Here is a 15,953-nt window from a genome sequence, read left to right as displayed (position 1 = left end):
TTCTTGATCAGTACGGGTGTCAGGGGTTATGGGGAGAAGGCAGGAGAATGGGGTTGAGAGGGAAAGACAGATCAGCCATGATTGAATGGTGGAGTAGACTTGATGGGCCGAATGGCCCAATTCTGCTCCTAAATCTTATGAATTTATGACTGTGAACAGTACAATATGAACAGAACAAAAAACAAAAAAAAATCTTATCACATAATATCCCAAAAACCCAAAGTCCCAGATGCAACCAAGACAGTTCGCAGTTCGCAGTTAAGTTGGTGTCGTGTAGTGTTCAAGAGCCTGGCTGGTGGTTGTTGGGATTGTCCATGCTGTTCTTGAAGGGGTGGAGCTCATGGTTTTCACGTCAGTGCTTGTTCTTGCATCTCATGGATGCACTAGCAAGAGCACATGGAGGGGCAATGGAGGGTGACTGACACTGACCTGAATCTACCACATTTGGGGAGCAGCACAGTGGTGCAGCGGGTAGAGCCGCTGCCTCACAGCTCGAGCGCCAGAGACCCGGGGTTCGATCCCGCCCTCTATCATATCATATATCATATATCTACAGCCGGAAACAGGCCTTTTCGGCCCTCCAAGTCCATGCCGCCCAGTGATCCCCGTACATTAACACTATCCTACACCCACTAGGGACAATTTTTTTACATTTACCCAGCCAATTAACCTACATACCTGTACGTCTTTGGAGTGTGGGAGGAAACCGAAGATCTCGGAGAAAACCCACGCAGGTCACGGGGAGAACGTACAAACTCCTTACAGTGCAGCACCCGTAGTCAGGATCGAACCTGAGTCTCCGGCGCTGCATTCGCTGTAAAGCAGCAACTCTACCGCTGCGCTAGTGTGCAGGGAGTGGATGGGAGAGCGGGATAACATAGAACTAGTGCTTGTATACACTGGAATTTGGAAGGATGAGAGGGGATCTTATCGAAACATACAGGATTATTAAGGGGTTGGACATGTTAGAGGCAGGAAACATGTTCCCAATGTTGGGGGAGTCCAGAACCAGGGGCCACAGTTTAAGAATAAGGGGTAGGCCATTTAGAACGGAGATGAGGAAAAAAGTTTTCACTCAGAGAGTTGTGAATCTGTGGAATTCTCTGCCTCAGAAGGCAGTGGAGGCCAAGTCTGTGGATGCTTTCAAGAGAGAGCCAGATAGAGCTCTTAAGGATAGTGGAGTCAGGGGGTATGGGGAGAAGGCAGGAATGGGGTACTGATTGAGAATGATCAGCCATGATCACATTGAATGGCGGTGCTGGCTCGAAGGGTCGAATGGCCTACTCCTGCACCTATTGGCTGTTGTCTATTGTCTATAGTGTTTATAGGTGATCGATGTTCGGCGTGGACTCGGTGGGCCGAAGGGCTTATTTCCATGCCGTACAGTACAGTTCAATCAAAGGGTGGCACGGTGGCGCATCAGTAGAGTTGCTGCCTTACATCGCAAGGCACCTGGGTTTGATCCTGACCACGGGTGCTGTCTGTGCGGAGTTTGCATGTTCTTCCTGTGGCCGCGCGGGTTTTTTTCTGGGTGCTCCAGTTTCCCCTAGAGGCATACTGGTTTGCAGGCTAATTGGCTTGGTATCATTGTAAACTGTCCCCAGTGTGTGTGTGTGTGTGGGATAGCGCTAGTGTGCGGGGATCGCTGGCTGGCACGGGCTCGGCGGGTCGAAGGGCCTGTTTCCACGCCATCAATCTGGAGGCCGATTTTCCTCCTTGTCACTGGTGCAGCCCAGGCACATCTTTTGATCGGGGAGGGTGGGGGGGGGGGGGGGCTTAATCAAGAGACACGGCAAACTGAATCCACACCCACCCACGGCAAAGCTGCCTCTCCAAGCTGCCAGGGTACCTGAGCAAAGTTCCCTGCGAAGCCCCCCCGTTCCTAAACCCGCACGTTTTATCAGCTAAAGTCAAACGACCTTGGGTTGTATCCTCCGACAACTCGTCTTGTCGAAACGCGATCTCTCCTGGTGGGTCTGTTCGCGAATGCCTCTCCCTGAGATGTTCTACTTACTCCCTGCTGAGAATGCAGTTAGGTTCAAGTGCTAACTTGTGCCATATTGTAATCGCAGTATTCACAGGTTATGTTTTTTTTTTTCTCCATGCTTTATTAGCCCCGAAGGCAGACTAGCTCTCGCAAAAGGGTTGGGAACGCTGAATGCATCTGAGAACTTTCTAGTCATTTTCAATAACATCACTTTTTTTTTTCTTTTCCTTTTTTTTTTTTTGCTTGGCACTGTAGTTCCTGGTAAGACCATCTGCCACTCTGTTCTCAATCCGTTACTCTGATTCGAGCTCGCTTGGCAAAGTCACTTTTATCTCCAGAACCTTTAGAAGTTTTGGGGCTTCCTGCCGATTTAGTCTGTGTAAAATATTCCGCACAGCTGTTTGTTTTAGTTTATTTGAGACGGTGGGTAATCCAAATATAGTCTGCGCGCTGCGGCCTGGGAGACAACACAGTTGGGCTTTGTTTGGGAAGTGACGGAAAGTGGAAGGGCAGGAAGAACATTTTTATTGCGGGGCCCTGTGTCTGATAACTTAATCTGCCTTCGCTGGAGTGTTTAGTTTTGACATAACCGGGTGGAAGCAGGCCCTTCGGCCCACCGGGTCCATGCTGACCGTCAATCACCCGTTCGCCCAAGTTCAATGTTATCTCACCTTTTAAGTCAGCGGGTATTTTTTAAGGCAGAGGTAGATAGATTCCTGATTAGTATGGGTGTCAATAGAAAATAGACAATAGACAATAGGTGCAGGAGGAGGCCATTCGGCCCTTCGAGCCAGCACCGCCATTCAATGTGATCATGGCTGATCATTCTCAATCAGTACCCCATTCCTGCCTTCTCCCCATACCCCCTGACTCCACTATCCTTAAGAGCTCTATCCAGCTCTCTCTTGAATGCATTCAGAGAATTGGCCCCCACTGCCTTCTGAGGCAGAGAATTCCACAGATTCACAACTCTCTGACTGAAGAGGTTTTTCCTCATCTCAGTTCTAAATGGCCTACCCCTTATTCTTAAACTGTGGTCCCTTGTTCTGGACTCCCCCAACATTGGGAACATGTTTGCTGCCTCTAACGTGTCCAACCCCTTAATAATCTTATACGTTTCGATAAGATCTCCTCTCATCCTTATAAATTCCAGTGTATACAAGCCTAGTCACTCCAGTCTTTCAACATATGATAGTCCCGCCATTCCGGGAATTAACCTAGTAAACCTACGCTGCACGCCGTCAGGGGTTATGGGGAGAAGGCAGGAGAATGGGGTCAGGAGGGAGAGGTAGACCAGCCACGGTGGAATGGCGGGGTAGACTTGATGGGCCAAATGGACCAATTCTGCTCCTCCCATGAATGGCCTTATGGAAACAGGCCCATCAGCCCACCGAGTCCACGCCAACCCTCGCTCACCCGTTCACACTAGTTCCACGTTATCCCACTTTCTCATCCACTCCCTGCACACTAGGGGCAATGTACAGAGGGCCAATGAACCCACACGTCTTTGGGATGTGGGAGGAAACCAGAGCACCCGGAGGAAACCCACGCAGTCACAGGGAGAATGTGCAAACTCCACACACAGACAGACAGAGAACCCGAGGTCAGGATGGGACCGTGCTCCCTAGCGCTGTGAGGCCGCGGTTTTATGGTGGCGTCACCCTACCTCCTCCATTCATGCGATAGGGGAGCAAAACCTTCAGTCGATCACGTAGAATTTTACAGTATTCATTTTGACACATCGGCCCCTTAGTGATTTTCACTCTCCCCATGAGTATTCAGTTTAGACACAGTTTAGCCTTTGTTATTGTCACGGGTACTAACAGTGTAAAGCTTTGATTTGTACGCTATCCGAACAGACCAGACACACTATACATAAATACAATCAAGGCAAATGCATATACAATAGGTTGATCAAAGGCAAGGATGCAGAGTGCAGAATATAGTTCTCAGCGTTGTAGCGCATCAGTTCCAGAGACAAAGTCCAATGTCCGCAATGTGGTAGAGGTGAATCGGACAGTACCCTAGCTTATGGAAGGGCCGTTCAGAAGCCTGATAACAGAGGGGTAGAAGCTGTTCCTGAGTCTGGTTCTGTACCTTCAGCCGTTCGGGAGCAGGGAGAAGAAGGAATGACCGGGGTGGAACTTGTCTTTGATTATGTGGGCTGCTTTTCCAAGGTGTATTGTGAAGTGTAGATTGGAGTCAATGGTGGGGAGTCTGTTCAGTGTGATGGACTGGGCAACACCCACAACCTTCAGCAATTTCCTGTGATCTTGGGTAGAGCTGTTCCCAAACCAAACTGAAATGTTTTCCGCTTAATCCTCGCATGATCTTAAGAGCGCAACTCTTTGCTTAGTTGGGCAAACTTGGATCATATTCTTTGAAACGCCAGAGGCTAGAGGGGAGGCATGATAGAAGTGTGTAGAATTATGGGAGGCATAGACAGTCAGGGTAGACAGTCAGAACGTTTTATCCCAGGTACAAATGGCAAATGCAAGAGGACATAGCTTCAAGGTGAGATGGGCAAAGTTTAAAAGAGACTAGACCAAGTGGACTCGTTGGGCCCAAACCTCTCCTGCAATGATGCAGCACCCTCTCCTCTCCCCCTCCCCCTCCCCATCCCCTCTCCCCCTCTCCCCCCTCCCCCTGCCCCTCCTCCCCTCCCCCTCCCTTCCCCCCTCCCTCCTCCCCTCCCCTCCCCTCCCTCAGCCCTTCCCCGCCTCCCCCTCCCTCCTCCCCACCCCTCCCTCCTCCCCTACCCCTCCCTCCTCCCCTCCCCCTCCCAACCTCCCTCCCTCCCTCCACCCCCTCCCCTTCCCCTCCCCCCCTTGCCCCCCCACTCCATCCCCCTCAACCCCCCCTTATCCTCCCTCCTCCCCCTCCATCCCCCTCCCTCCCTCCTTCCCCACTCCCTCCCTTGGAGATAGATTTAAACTTTAAAATCTGAATAACTTTAAAAATATTACACCGATTTCAATGAAACTTCTTCCGTTAGCACCAAAGGGACGACGGTGAGTAAGGTGGGCCTAAAATTGTCGCGCTATCGTGTACCGTTTTGGCTGTAGTTCAGGAACAAACAAACAAACAAACGAGAGTTTTAGTACACAGATGTGCGGGGTGAGTTTTTTACACAGAGGGTGGTGGGTGCCTGGAACGTTGCAGGCAGGGGTGATGGTGGATGTAGATGTGATTGCGGTGTTTAAGAGACTTTTAGATAGGCACACGGATATGCAGGCAATGGAGGCTCACATGCAGGCAGAGATGAGATTAACGGCATCATGTTTGGCACAGACATCATGGGCCGAAGGGCCTCTTTCTGTGCTTTAGTGTTCTATGTTCTACCTTCTATTTCTTTCTCCCTTGTCTTTAAATGCTTCTGTACGATTAGCTTCCATTTGTTGCAAACTCCGTGAACAGTCCTCTGGATAAAAACGTTCAACTTTAGACTTAAAGCATTAGAGAGATACAGCGTGGAAACAGACGCTTTAGCCCACTGAGACCGCGCATTTGACCCACCGAGTCCACATCGACCAGCGATCACCCCGTTCATTAGCACTATCATATACACTAGGGGCAATTTATAATTTGTCCCGAACCCAATTAATCAACGAACCTGCAGGGCTTAGGAGTGTGGGAGGAAACCGGAGCACCCGGAGAAAACCCACGCAGGTCACGGGGCGAACGTACAAACTCCGCACAGACAGCATCCGTAGTCAGGATCGAACCCGGGTCTCTGGCGCTGTGAGGCAGCAACTCTACCGCTGCACCACCTTGTTAGAAACATAAACATAGAAACGCAGGTGCAGGAGGAGGCCATTCAGCCCTTCGAGCCAGCACCGCCATTCATTGTGAACATGGCTGATCGTCCCCAATCAACAACCCGTGCCTGCCTTCTCCCCATATCCCTTGATTCCACTAGCCCCTAGAGCATCTATCTAATGTTGTTCTGACTTCCCTGTTAGTGACATGTATTTTAAGGTTTTAGGGCGGAAAAGAAGATGGAAACAAAGTCTCAGCCAAACTCTTCAATAAACCTTAAAGAGCAGGGCGGCACGGTGGCGCAGCGGTAGAGTTGCTGCCTTACAGCGCTTGCAGCGCTGGAGACCCGGGTTCGATCCTGACTACAGGTGCTGTCTGCACGGAGTTTGTACGTTCTCCCCCCAACCGCGTGTTGTTTCTCCGAGATCTTTGGTTTCCTCCCACACTCCAAAGGTGTGCAGGTTTGTAGGTCAATTGGCTTGAAGTGTAAATTGTCCCTAGCGTGACTAGGATAGTGTTAATGTGCGGGGATCGCTGGTCGGTGCAGACTCGGTGGGCCGAAGGGCCTGTTTCCGCGCTGAATCTCTAAACTAAACTAAGCTCATTCAGGTCTTGCTTTAGGATGGCTGTGGGGGAATTAAAAAAATGTTCTCATTTAGCTTTGAACAAGCTGCTGGGGTCAGGTATCACCGAGCAAGATACAAGGCTCCACCTACACATACTCAGTAACATAACATCTCAACGTAAGGATAATTGTCTTCCGTTCACCCACACCAATGTGTCATTTGCATTCTAAACATTCCCCGCTCCATAAATATTTATTTTAAGAGAGGGAAGATGGATGAGGGGACATTATACAACAGGGATATTGTTCCTGAATAGGAGGTTTGTTTGCTGTGATAATGCTGAAGGCATACTTTATGAGCCTTTAAAAAATGTGCGTTCAACTGCAATTTCATTTTATCGTTATTGAGAAGTGACGGTGTGTGAAAGAAAAAGAAACCAACCGGTTTCAATCAAGAAAAGGGAGAGACAAGGCCGGCGAATAATCAGTTGAATTATTGAGCAAGGATTCACAAAAGGCGGCAGGAGTTTATTGAAGGAGGACTCGGCAACGTTGGAAGCCAAAGGGAGCTTTCCTGGAATCTCTGGCAGACCAGATGTCCATAAGTGATCGGAGCAGAATTAGGCCGTTCGGCCCATCAGGCTACTCCGTCCCATTCAGTCATAGAGAATGGTTTTCCGTACAGGGGTTTAGAGTTTTAGAGAGACACAGCATGGAAGCGGGCCCTTCGGCCCACCGAGTCCACGCCGGCCACCCATCACCCGCTCACGCTAGTTCCACGTTATCCCACTTCCCCATCGTCTCCCTGCACACCCGGGGCAGTGCGCAGAGGGCCGATACACCTACAAACCCGCACGCCCTTGGGATGTGGGAGGAAGCCGGAGCAGTCGGAGGGAAAACCCAGGCGGTCACAGGGGCACACTCCACCCACAGACAGCACCCGGGGTCAGGATCGAACAGGGGGTATGGAGAGAAGGCAGGAACGGGGTACTGATTGAGAATGATCAGCCATGATCACATTGAATGGCGGTGCTGGCTCGAAGGGCCGAATGACCTCCTCCTGCACCTATTGTCTATTGTCTATTGTCTATTGTCTATTGAACCCTGGTCTCTGGCGCTGTGAGGCAGCAGCTCTACCAGCCAGGGCACTAAGCCAGCCGAACATCATTGTCCAGTGCGTTTGCCATAACTTTAGCAGAAACCATCCCATTACTTTTGTGAAATGAACCTCTATCACAGTAAGCTTCCTATAAAAATTACCAGGGGAAAATGGTAAATGGCCAAAGTGCAACTGATTTAACAAAGGTACTTTGGGATGAGAGATGGATTTCACATTTCAGTGTAACTGCCAGTGTGACAGTCAAACCCTTTGGAAATGTCAGTGTGGAGAGGGCAAAGCTTTAGGATGAGAGGGGGAAAGTTGAAAGGAGATGTGCTGGGGAAGTCTTTCACACAGAGAGTGCCGGTTGCCTGGTACGCGATGCCAGGGGTGGTCGTGGTAGTATGTGTAGGATGGAACTGCAGATGCTGGTATGTATCGAACAAAGAAGCAAAGTGCTGGAGTAACTCAGCGGGTCAGGCGGGATCTCTGGACAAAAAGAATAGTCCCGATCGGAAGCCTTCTCCAAACACTGCTGGTGGTGGCGGCGGCGGCAGATACGATAGGGGGGGTTCAGAGCAAAGATACTAGAGGGGCAAGATGAACCACTCCGTCAAAATCGCCCGTACTGAAGTGTAGTACGCAAAGGAGCGTAACGGCCGCCATTTTAGTAAGGAAAACCCGCCGTTCGCTCTGCCTCTCGCAGTGTAATCAGTGTTTTGGAGGAATAGTATTTGTGATGATACCATTAAAATGCAAAATATATCTCATCTATCAATTCACAGGTTTTTGTTATTTTTCTTTTTAAATGTTTCTGCAAGTTTCTGCCTACTAAAATGGCGCCGTGACGTACTACGGTTTTTAGGGTCGAGTGGTCTATCTTGCTCCTCTAGTATCTTTGGTTTAGAGGCTGTTAGAAGCGCATGTGGATATGCAGGGAGTGGAGGGATATGGATCACGTGCAGGCAGAGGAGATTAGTTTAGCCAGGCATCTTGTTTGGCATGGACATTGTGGGCTAGGGTTCTGTTCCTGTGTTGTACTGTTCTATGTAACTGACGTCAATGGAAGGAATGGCCAATTCCACTTGCTTTGGAAGTCCAACACTTAAAGAGTGCCCACCTGGTATGACACAAGTGTTTAGTTTAGTTTAATGTAGAGATACAGCGTGGAAACAGGCCCTTCGGCCCACCGAGTCAGCACCGATCAGCAATCCCCCACACTAACACTATCCAACACACACCGAGGACAATTTACAATTTTACTGAATCCAATTAGCCTACAAACCTGTACATCTTTGGAGTGTGGGAGGAACCTGGGACACCTGGAGAAAACCCACGCAGGTACAGAGGTGGTTAGGGATGCCAACTATCTCACTCCCAAATACGGGACAAGGTGATGTCACCGCCCCGCGCCCCACGTGATCTCACCCAGCCAGCGGACACGTGCTCCCGATCCACCAATGGCGGATGCCCAGGCCGGGAGGCGGATTGCTATGTTCCTTCCGTTTGGCGGCACCGGGGCCTCCGGGCTTACACTGTCTGGAGTTAAAATGTCTGAAACCTAGAATGTCGGGACCCAAACTGTCGGGACCTTCTGCGTTGGGGCCTACAGTGTCGGGGCCTACAGTGTCCGGGCCTACATTGTCCGGGCCTACAGTGTCCGGACCTACAGTGTCCGGACCTACAGTGTCGGGGCCTACAGTGTCCGGGCCTACAGTGTCCGGGCCTACAGTGTCCGGGCCTACAGCGCCCCCCTGGCCTAATATGGGACAAGGACGGTCCCATAAATTCGGGATGTCCCGGCTAATACGGGACAGTTGGTAACCCTACCCATGGTCAGGATGGAACCTGGGTCTCTGGCGCTGTAAGGCAGCAACACCACCACTCTGCCCCATCACACATGCTCATCAATTTGTCATCGTGCATCTGAAAATCGCCAATGCAGGAATTCCAAAACTCTTACATAAGATGCACAGGGGGGTTAAAAACATTGTTTGCCAGGATCGATTGGAAGGAATAAAACCAAACGGTGGTGAAAATATTCATGGGGGGAGCGTTCTCCCCATGAATATTGCTTTAGAGACAAAGGAACTGCAGATGCTGGTATACACCGAAGATAGACACAGAATGCTGCAGTAACTCAGCCGGACAGGCAGCATCGCTGGGTAGTAGGAATGGGCGACCTTTCGGGTCAAGACCCTTCTTCAGACCGAGGAACTGCAGATGCTGGAGCCTTGGGCAAAATGCAAAGTGCTGGAGGAACTCAGCAGGGCAGGCGGCATCTGTGGAGGGAATAGACAGGCGACGTTTCGGGGTCGGGAAAATCTCTTCCAGTCTGAAGAAAGGTCCCGACCCAAAAAAGTCGCCTATTCCTACCCTCCACGCATGCTGCCTGACCCGCTGAGTTCCTCCAGCTCATTCTAAAGTCGCTGCTCTCTACAGATGCTGCCTGACCTGCTGAGTGTTTACAGCATTTTCTGATTTCTTCCTTAAACGTCTTTGAAGAATTTTGCAGCGTCTTACCCGAGATCAGAAGTCGTCTCTTTCTGCGTGTGGGCATGAAGACAACTGCCTGATCTTTGTGTTCACGCTGTCTAATGGAAAAGCACTGGCGGGCTTAATTGGTGAGACTAAAATTAATCAATCCCCACCTCCACATTCATTAAAAAGATCGTACCATCATTTTCAAGCTGCAAAGTCCTGTAAGTCCTGACGTTAATACTATTAAATATCTAAGATTGAAAACAAGCCGAGATGCAATATTTTTTTCTAAATCTATTTGGCTGCCTGTTTCTCTTTGGATGCCATAACACTTTTCAGTATTTTTCTGCGATAATTGCGCAGTAACTGATCATTTACAAAGTGACTTTTTGTATGACATATTGGCAAAGCTTCCCAATATCTGCTTCTCGTGCCAGCTATGCTGGAGCTGCCTTTGGTATTGCAGTGGGGCGCCATTTATCTCCAAGTCAGGAGGTCAAGGGGCCATGTCCACCACCATAGATTTGAGTAGATTTATGCGATGGCTGATGGGGTGGAAGGTGAGGACTGGGGGAGGGGGGGACTCTGTCCCTCTTACAACTGCGGGGAGGGGGGGAGCAAGAGCGGAGCTGCGGAATGTCGGGGAGACCCTATAGTGAGGGCCTCATCTATGATGGAAGAGGGGAACCACCGTTCCCTAAAGAATGAGGACATCTCCGATGTCGTGGTATGGAACACCTCATCCTGGGCACAGATGTGGCATAGGCGGAGGAATCGGGAGCAGGGGATAGAGTCTTTGCAGGAAGCAGGGTGGGAAGAAGTGTAGTCTAAATAGCTGTGGGAGTCAGTGGGTTTATAATAGATGTGTAGGAAAGAAAACTGCAGATGCTAGTTTAAATTGAAGGTAGATACAAAATGCTGGAGTAACTCAGCGGGTCAGGCAGCATCTCTGGAGAGAAGGAATGGGTGACGTTTCGGGTCGAGACCCTTCTTCAGACTGATCTGGTTTCCCTCCCTCCTGACTCTGTAGGCCCGGACGCTGTAGGTCCGGACAATGTAGAAGGAAAAAAACTGCGGATGTTGGTTAAAATCTTGGTGTCTACAGTGTAGGTCCGGACAGTGTAGTCCCAGAGGCCTGGGCGCCGCCTAACGGAGGTTGCATAGCAACCCGCCTCCCAGTCCGGGCGGCTGCCATTGATGCACGTGGCCGCTGGTTGGGTGAGGTCACGTGGGGTGCAGGGCAGTGACGTCACCTTATTTGGGAGTGAGATAGTTGGCACCCCTAAACATAACTGTCCTGACTACTACACTCAATTCTCTGACAGATGAAGGCCAATGTACCAAGAGCCCTTTTTAACCACCCTGTCTACCTGTGACGTGACTTTCAGGGAACTTTGTAGCTGCACTCCAAGATCACGATGCTCTGTAACATTCCTCAAGCCCCTGCCATTTAATGTGATGCCCATCCCATAATGCAACACCTCGCACTTATCTGCATTGAACTCCACTTGCCATTCCTCAGCCCACTAGTCCAGCAGATCAAGATCCTGCTGTAAACTTTGATAATCATATTCACTGATCACGATACCACCCACTTTGGTGTCATCTTTAGCGTCAGTTAGTTGGCTGAACACTGTGTTGCTGTCCGAAGTTTACGAAAGACGTAAAATGAAAAACTCTCTCAAGATTCAATTGCATTGTTATCTTGTGATGTGAAGAGGTTAGAGTCCTTTGTAGAAATCTCATTATGTTTACCCTCCATGCTGAAGAATATGGGTGAACAACCCGTATCCATGCAACTGTCCAGCTAGATCTTTACTGCCTAGTTCAATAAGCAAATGCAGTCAGGTGCGGGAGATGTGACCACGCTTCCTACTGCAGTCTTTTACCCAGAGTAGGGGAAACAAGAACCACAAGTCATAGTTTAGTTTAGTTTAGTTAAGAGATTCAGACACGGAAACAGGCCCTTTCGGCCCACCGGGTCCGCACCGACCAGCGATCCCCGCACATTAACACTATCCTACACCCACTAGGGACAATTTTTACATTTGCCCAGTCAATTAACCTACAAACCTGTACGTCTTTCGAGTGTGGGAGGAAACCAAAGATCTCGGAGAAAATCCACACAGGTCACGGGGGGGAACGTATAAACTCCGTACTGACAGTACCCGTAGTCGGGATCGAACCCGGGTCTCCGGCGCTGTATTCGCTGTAAGGCAGTAACTCTACCGCCCATCACAGGTTTAAGGTGATGGGGGGAAGATTTAGTAGGAACCTGAAGGGCAGCTTTTCCACACAGAGGGTGGTGGGTGTATGGAAGGAGTTGCTAGAGAAGGTGGTTGAAGCAGGTGCAATAACATAATTTAAAAGACATTTGGGCAGATGCAAGGAAAAGAAAGGTTTAGAGCGATAAGGGCCAAAGGCGGGCAAGTGGGACCAGTGTTGATGGGACATCTTGGTCGGCAAGGGCCAGGTGGGCCGAAGAGTTTGTTTCCATGCTCTGTGACTCTGTGACTGTACAATCATATCTGAACTCATTGCCTCTGGGTTCCAACTAAAGGTTGGTGTAATTCCCAGAATGGCGGGACTGTCATATGTTGAAAAACTGGAGCGACTAAGCTTGTATACACTGGAATTTAGAAGGATGAGAGGAGATCTTATCGAAACGTATAAGATTATTAAGGGGTTGGACACGTTAGAGGCAGGAAACATGTTCCCAATGTTGGGGGAGTCCAGAACCAGGGGCCACAGTTTAAGAATAAGGGGTAGGCCATTTAGAACTGAGATGAGGAAAAACTTTTTCAGTCAGAGAGTTGTGAATCTGTGGAATTCTCTGCCTCAGAAGGCAGTGGAGGCCAATTCTCTGAATGCTTTCAAGAGAGAGCTGGATAGAGCTCTTAAGGATAGCGGAGTCAGGGGGTATGGGGAGAAGGCAGGAACGGGGTACTGATTGAGAATGATCAGCCATGATCACATTGAATGGCGGTGCTGGCTCGAAGGGCTGAATGGCCTCCTCCTGCACCTATTGTCTATTGTCTATTGTATGGTTCCGCCCACCACCAGATTAGCACCGGTCCACCACCGATTTCCCAGCAACCGGTCACCCGGCACCTCCTTCAATCCGGACTAAATTATGAGAGCGCGCACTGGAGATCCCCCTCGGTAAATGCGGCGCCTCGGCCTCACCGGGACGTCCGCGGCCGATTGGCGGGTCCAGCTTGCCCCTCTGCGGCTGGGGGCTCTGGAACCCCGGCCTGGCTGGATCCGGCAGATCCGCTCCCATAGCTCGGCGGCCTAGGCAGACCGGAACGTTCCGGTGCCGTTGGGAATCCCCTCAGAGTCCGTGACGTCTGTTGGTCCGGCAACACGGATAATCCGGTTGGTGTATCATCAAGCCTCCATGGGACAGGGAACAGCGTGCTGTTGTGACTGCTGCCAACGGTTGCGCTCCATTACATTAGGAGTGACGCGTTCTACTGGAAGTTTGGGGAGTGATGCTTTCTACCTCTGTTGATTTGTCTTTCATCTCCAGCAGGTCCAGGGTCAGTTGCCCCCGCTGATGATCCCCGTCTTCCCACCGGACCAGAGGGCTCTGGCAGCCGCCGCGGCCCAGCAAGGATTCCTCCTGCCGCCAGGATTCTCCTACAAGCCCGGGGGATGCAGTAAGTGTGCGGGATGCGTGACCACAATACCGAGCGAACAGCTGGCCCCGCCGAACGCCACATGTTGTTAGGAGTCTGTCGGCAAGGCAGGCTGCAAGGCCTCTGATGATGAATAAGCCCGGGTATGATGAAGTGATCTGAGCCAGCCGCTATCTCCTGGTGTCATGTGAATCTATTGCAGAAGGGAAAATAAACCATTCTTTATTCCCGAGCTGCAGCTTGGATCGTGCGACCACACAGATTGCAGTAATAGTATCCTAGACTCACAGAGTGATACGGTGTGGAAACAGGCCCTTCGGTCCAACTTGCCCACACCGGCCAACATGTCCCATCTGCACAAGTCCCGCCTGCCTGCCTTTGGCCCACATCCCTCCAAACCTGTCCTATCCATGCACCTGTCGAACTGTTTCGTAAACGTTGGGATAGCCCTGCCTCAACTTCCTCCACCGGCAGCTTGTTCCACACACCCGCCACCCTTCGTGTAAAGTGTAATAAAAAGGAACCACTGATACTGGTTTATACCAAGGATGGGCACAGAACGCTGGAGTAACTCAGCAGATCAGGCAGCATCTCTGGAGGAAATTGAAGATGGGTCCCCACCTGAAACGTCACATATACATTTTCTCCAGAGATGCTGCCTGACCCGTTGAGTTACTCCAGCTCTTTGTGTCTATCTTTGCAGTAATGTGTTTTGTTTTAATACATGATAATATAAAATCACATGTTTCCTCTAAGGACACAGAGTGCTGAAGTAACTCAGCGTGTCAGGCAGCATCTCTGGAAAACGTGGATAGGTGACGTTTCGGGTCGAGATCCTTCTTCAGACTGACAGATTTGTTTCTTTTATGTCTCTGGTAATAGACAATAGACAATAGACAATAGACAATAGGTGCAGGAGTAGGCCATTCAGCCCTTCGAGCCAGCACCGCCATTCAATGCGATCATGGCTGATCACTCTCAATCAGTACCCCGTTCCTGCCTTCTCCCCATACCCCCTCACTCCGCTATCCTTAAGAGCTCTATCCAGCTCTCTCTTGAAAGCATCCAACGAACTGGCCTCCACTGCCTTCTGAGGCAGAGAATTCCACACCTTCACCACTCTCTGACTGAAAAAGTTCTTCCTCATCTCCGTTCTAAATGGCCTACCCCTTATTCTTAAACTGTGGCCCCTTGTTCTGGACTCCCCCAACATTGGGAACATGTTTCCTGCCTCTAATGTGTCCAATCCCCTAATTATCTTATATGTTTCAATAAGATCCCACCTCATCCTTCTAAATTCCAGTGTATACAAGCCCAATCGCTCCAGCCTTTCAACATACGACAGTCCCGCCATTCCGGGAATTAACCTAGTGAACCTACGCTGCACGCCCTCCATAGCAAGAATATCCTTCCTCAAATGAGGCATTTAATGTATTAATCCCTTAGAAGATTAATTAATTAATTGATTGAAAGATATGGACACAGGCCCTTTGGACCACCAAGTCCACACCGACTATCAATCGCACTAGTTCTATGTTATCCCACTTTCTCATCCACTCCCTGCACAATAAGGGAAATTTACAGAGGCCAAGTAACCTGCAGACCCCCACGTTATTTGGGACATGGGAGGAACCGGGAGCACCTCGAGGAAACGTAAACCTGGAAACTGAGGGAGAACGTGCAAACTCTATTGTCTATTGTCTATTGTAACTCCACACAGACAGCACCCGAGGTCAGGATTGAACCCTTGGCCTCCAGCGCTGTGAGGCAGCAGCTCTACCCGCTGCACCGCTGTGCTGCCTGTCACCGACACGCATCAGTAATCCGTGCCTTTGCACAATCTGACTGACTGTGAGCCTGAGCCAGACTAATGAACACAGTATTGAATGAAGTTCAAGAGATGTGGCGAAATAGAATGAGGAATTGATGTGATCTTCATTCAATAGCTGTTGACCTTTAAGGATGGCCCAACTAGTTTCTGTCTTAGCGAGTAGTGGATCTTTCTTTTCCTTATTTACTTCATGAAATGTTCTTATCGTTTTGAACATTTTTAGCAGATCTCTTTCTTAACTTCACTCTTTTGAAAAGCGAAGCCAATTTCTGCTCGTGATGAAAGACTCTGAGTCCTGCAGTAATTAATGCCTCGTTTCTGCACCTTCACCAGAACCTTGGCGCTTTTCCAAAACTAAGGAGCTGAAAACACAAACGGATTTTCTCATTGCGGCCTTACAGACGACTTGTGAAGATTTAGCAAGACCTTTTTGCCTCGGTTCTCTCTATCCCTATTTCCAGGCCCTCGGATCCACATGCTTGCTTAAAGCATCATAAGTTTGAGCTCTTATCTTTAATGATGTGCATATCTGAGCCGCTTAAGTCCGTATGGCTCCAGTCTTTTCGAAGATAGCAGCTCATTTGCAGCCA

At 49.8% G+C, this 15,953-nt stretch overlaps 1 protein-coding gene across 5 annotated transcripts in view; it reads left to right on the top strand.

The window, feature by feature from the left end:
* Positions 1-15,953, top strand: part of sox5 (SRY-box transcription factor 5) — a 278,595-nt gene that overhangs the window by 158,328 nt on the left and 104,314 nt on the right. For 3 of the 5 annotated variants that reach the window (XM_078420000.1, XM_078420001.1, XM_078419998.1), the window contains exon 7: positions 13,424-13,553. In XM_078420000.1, coding sequence (XP_078276126.1) covers positions 13,424-13,553 — 130 coding nt within the window. The remainder of the gene's footprint in view (positions 1-13,423; positions 13,554-15,953) is intronic. The other 2 variants (XM_078420002.1, XM_078419999.1) reach the window with 1 other exon arrangement.

Source organism: Rhinoraja longicauda, chromosome 23 (assembly GCF_053455715.1).
Source record: "Rhinoraja longicauda isolate Sanriku21f chromosome 23, sRhiLon1.1, whole genome shotgun sequence".
Lineage (NCBI taxonomy): Eukaryota > Metazoa > Chordata > Chondrichthyes > Rajiformes > Arhynchobatidae > Rhinoraja > Rhinoraja longicauda.
Note: the sequence above shows the minus strand (reverse complement) of the source record. Positions and strands in the feature narration are given on the sequence as shown.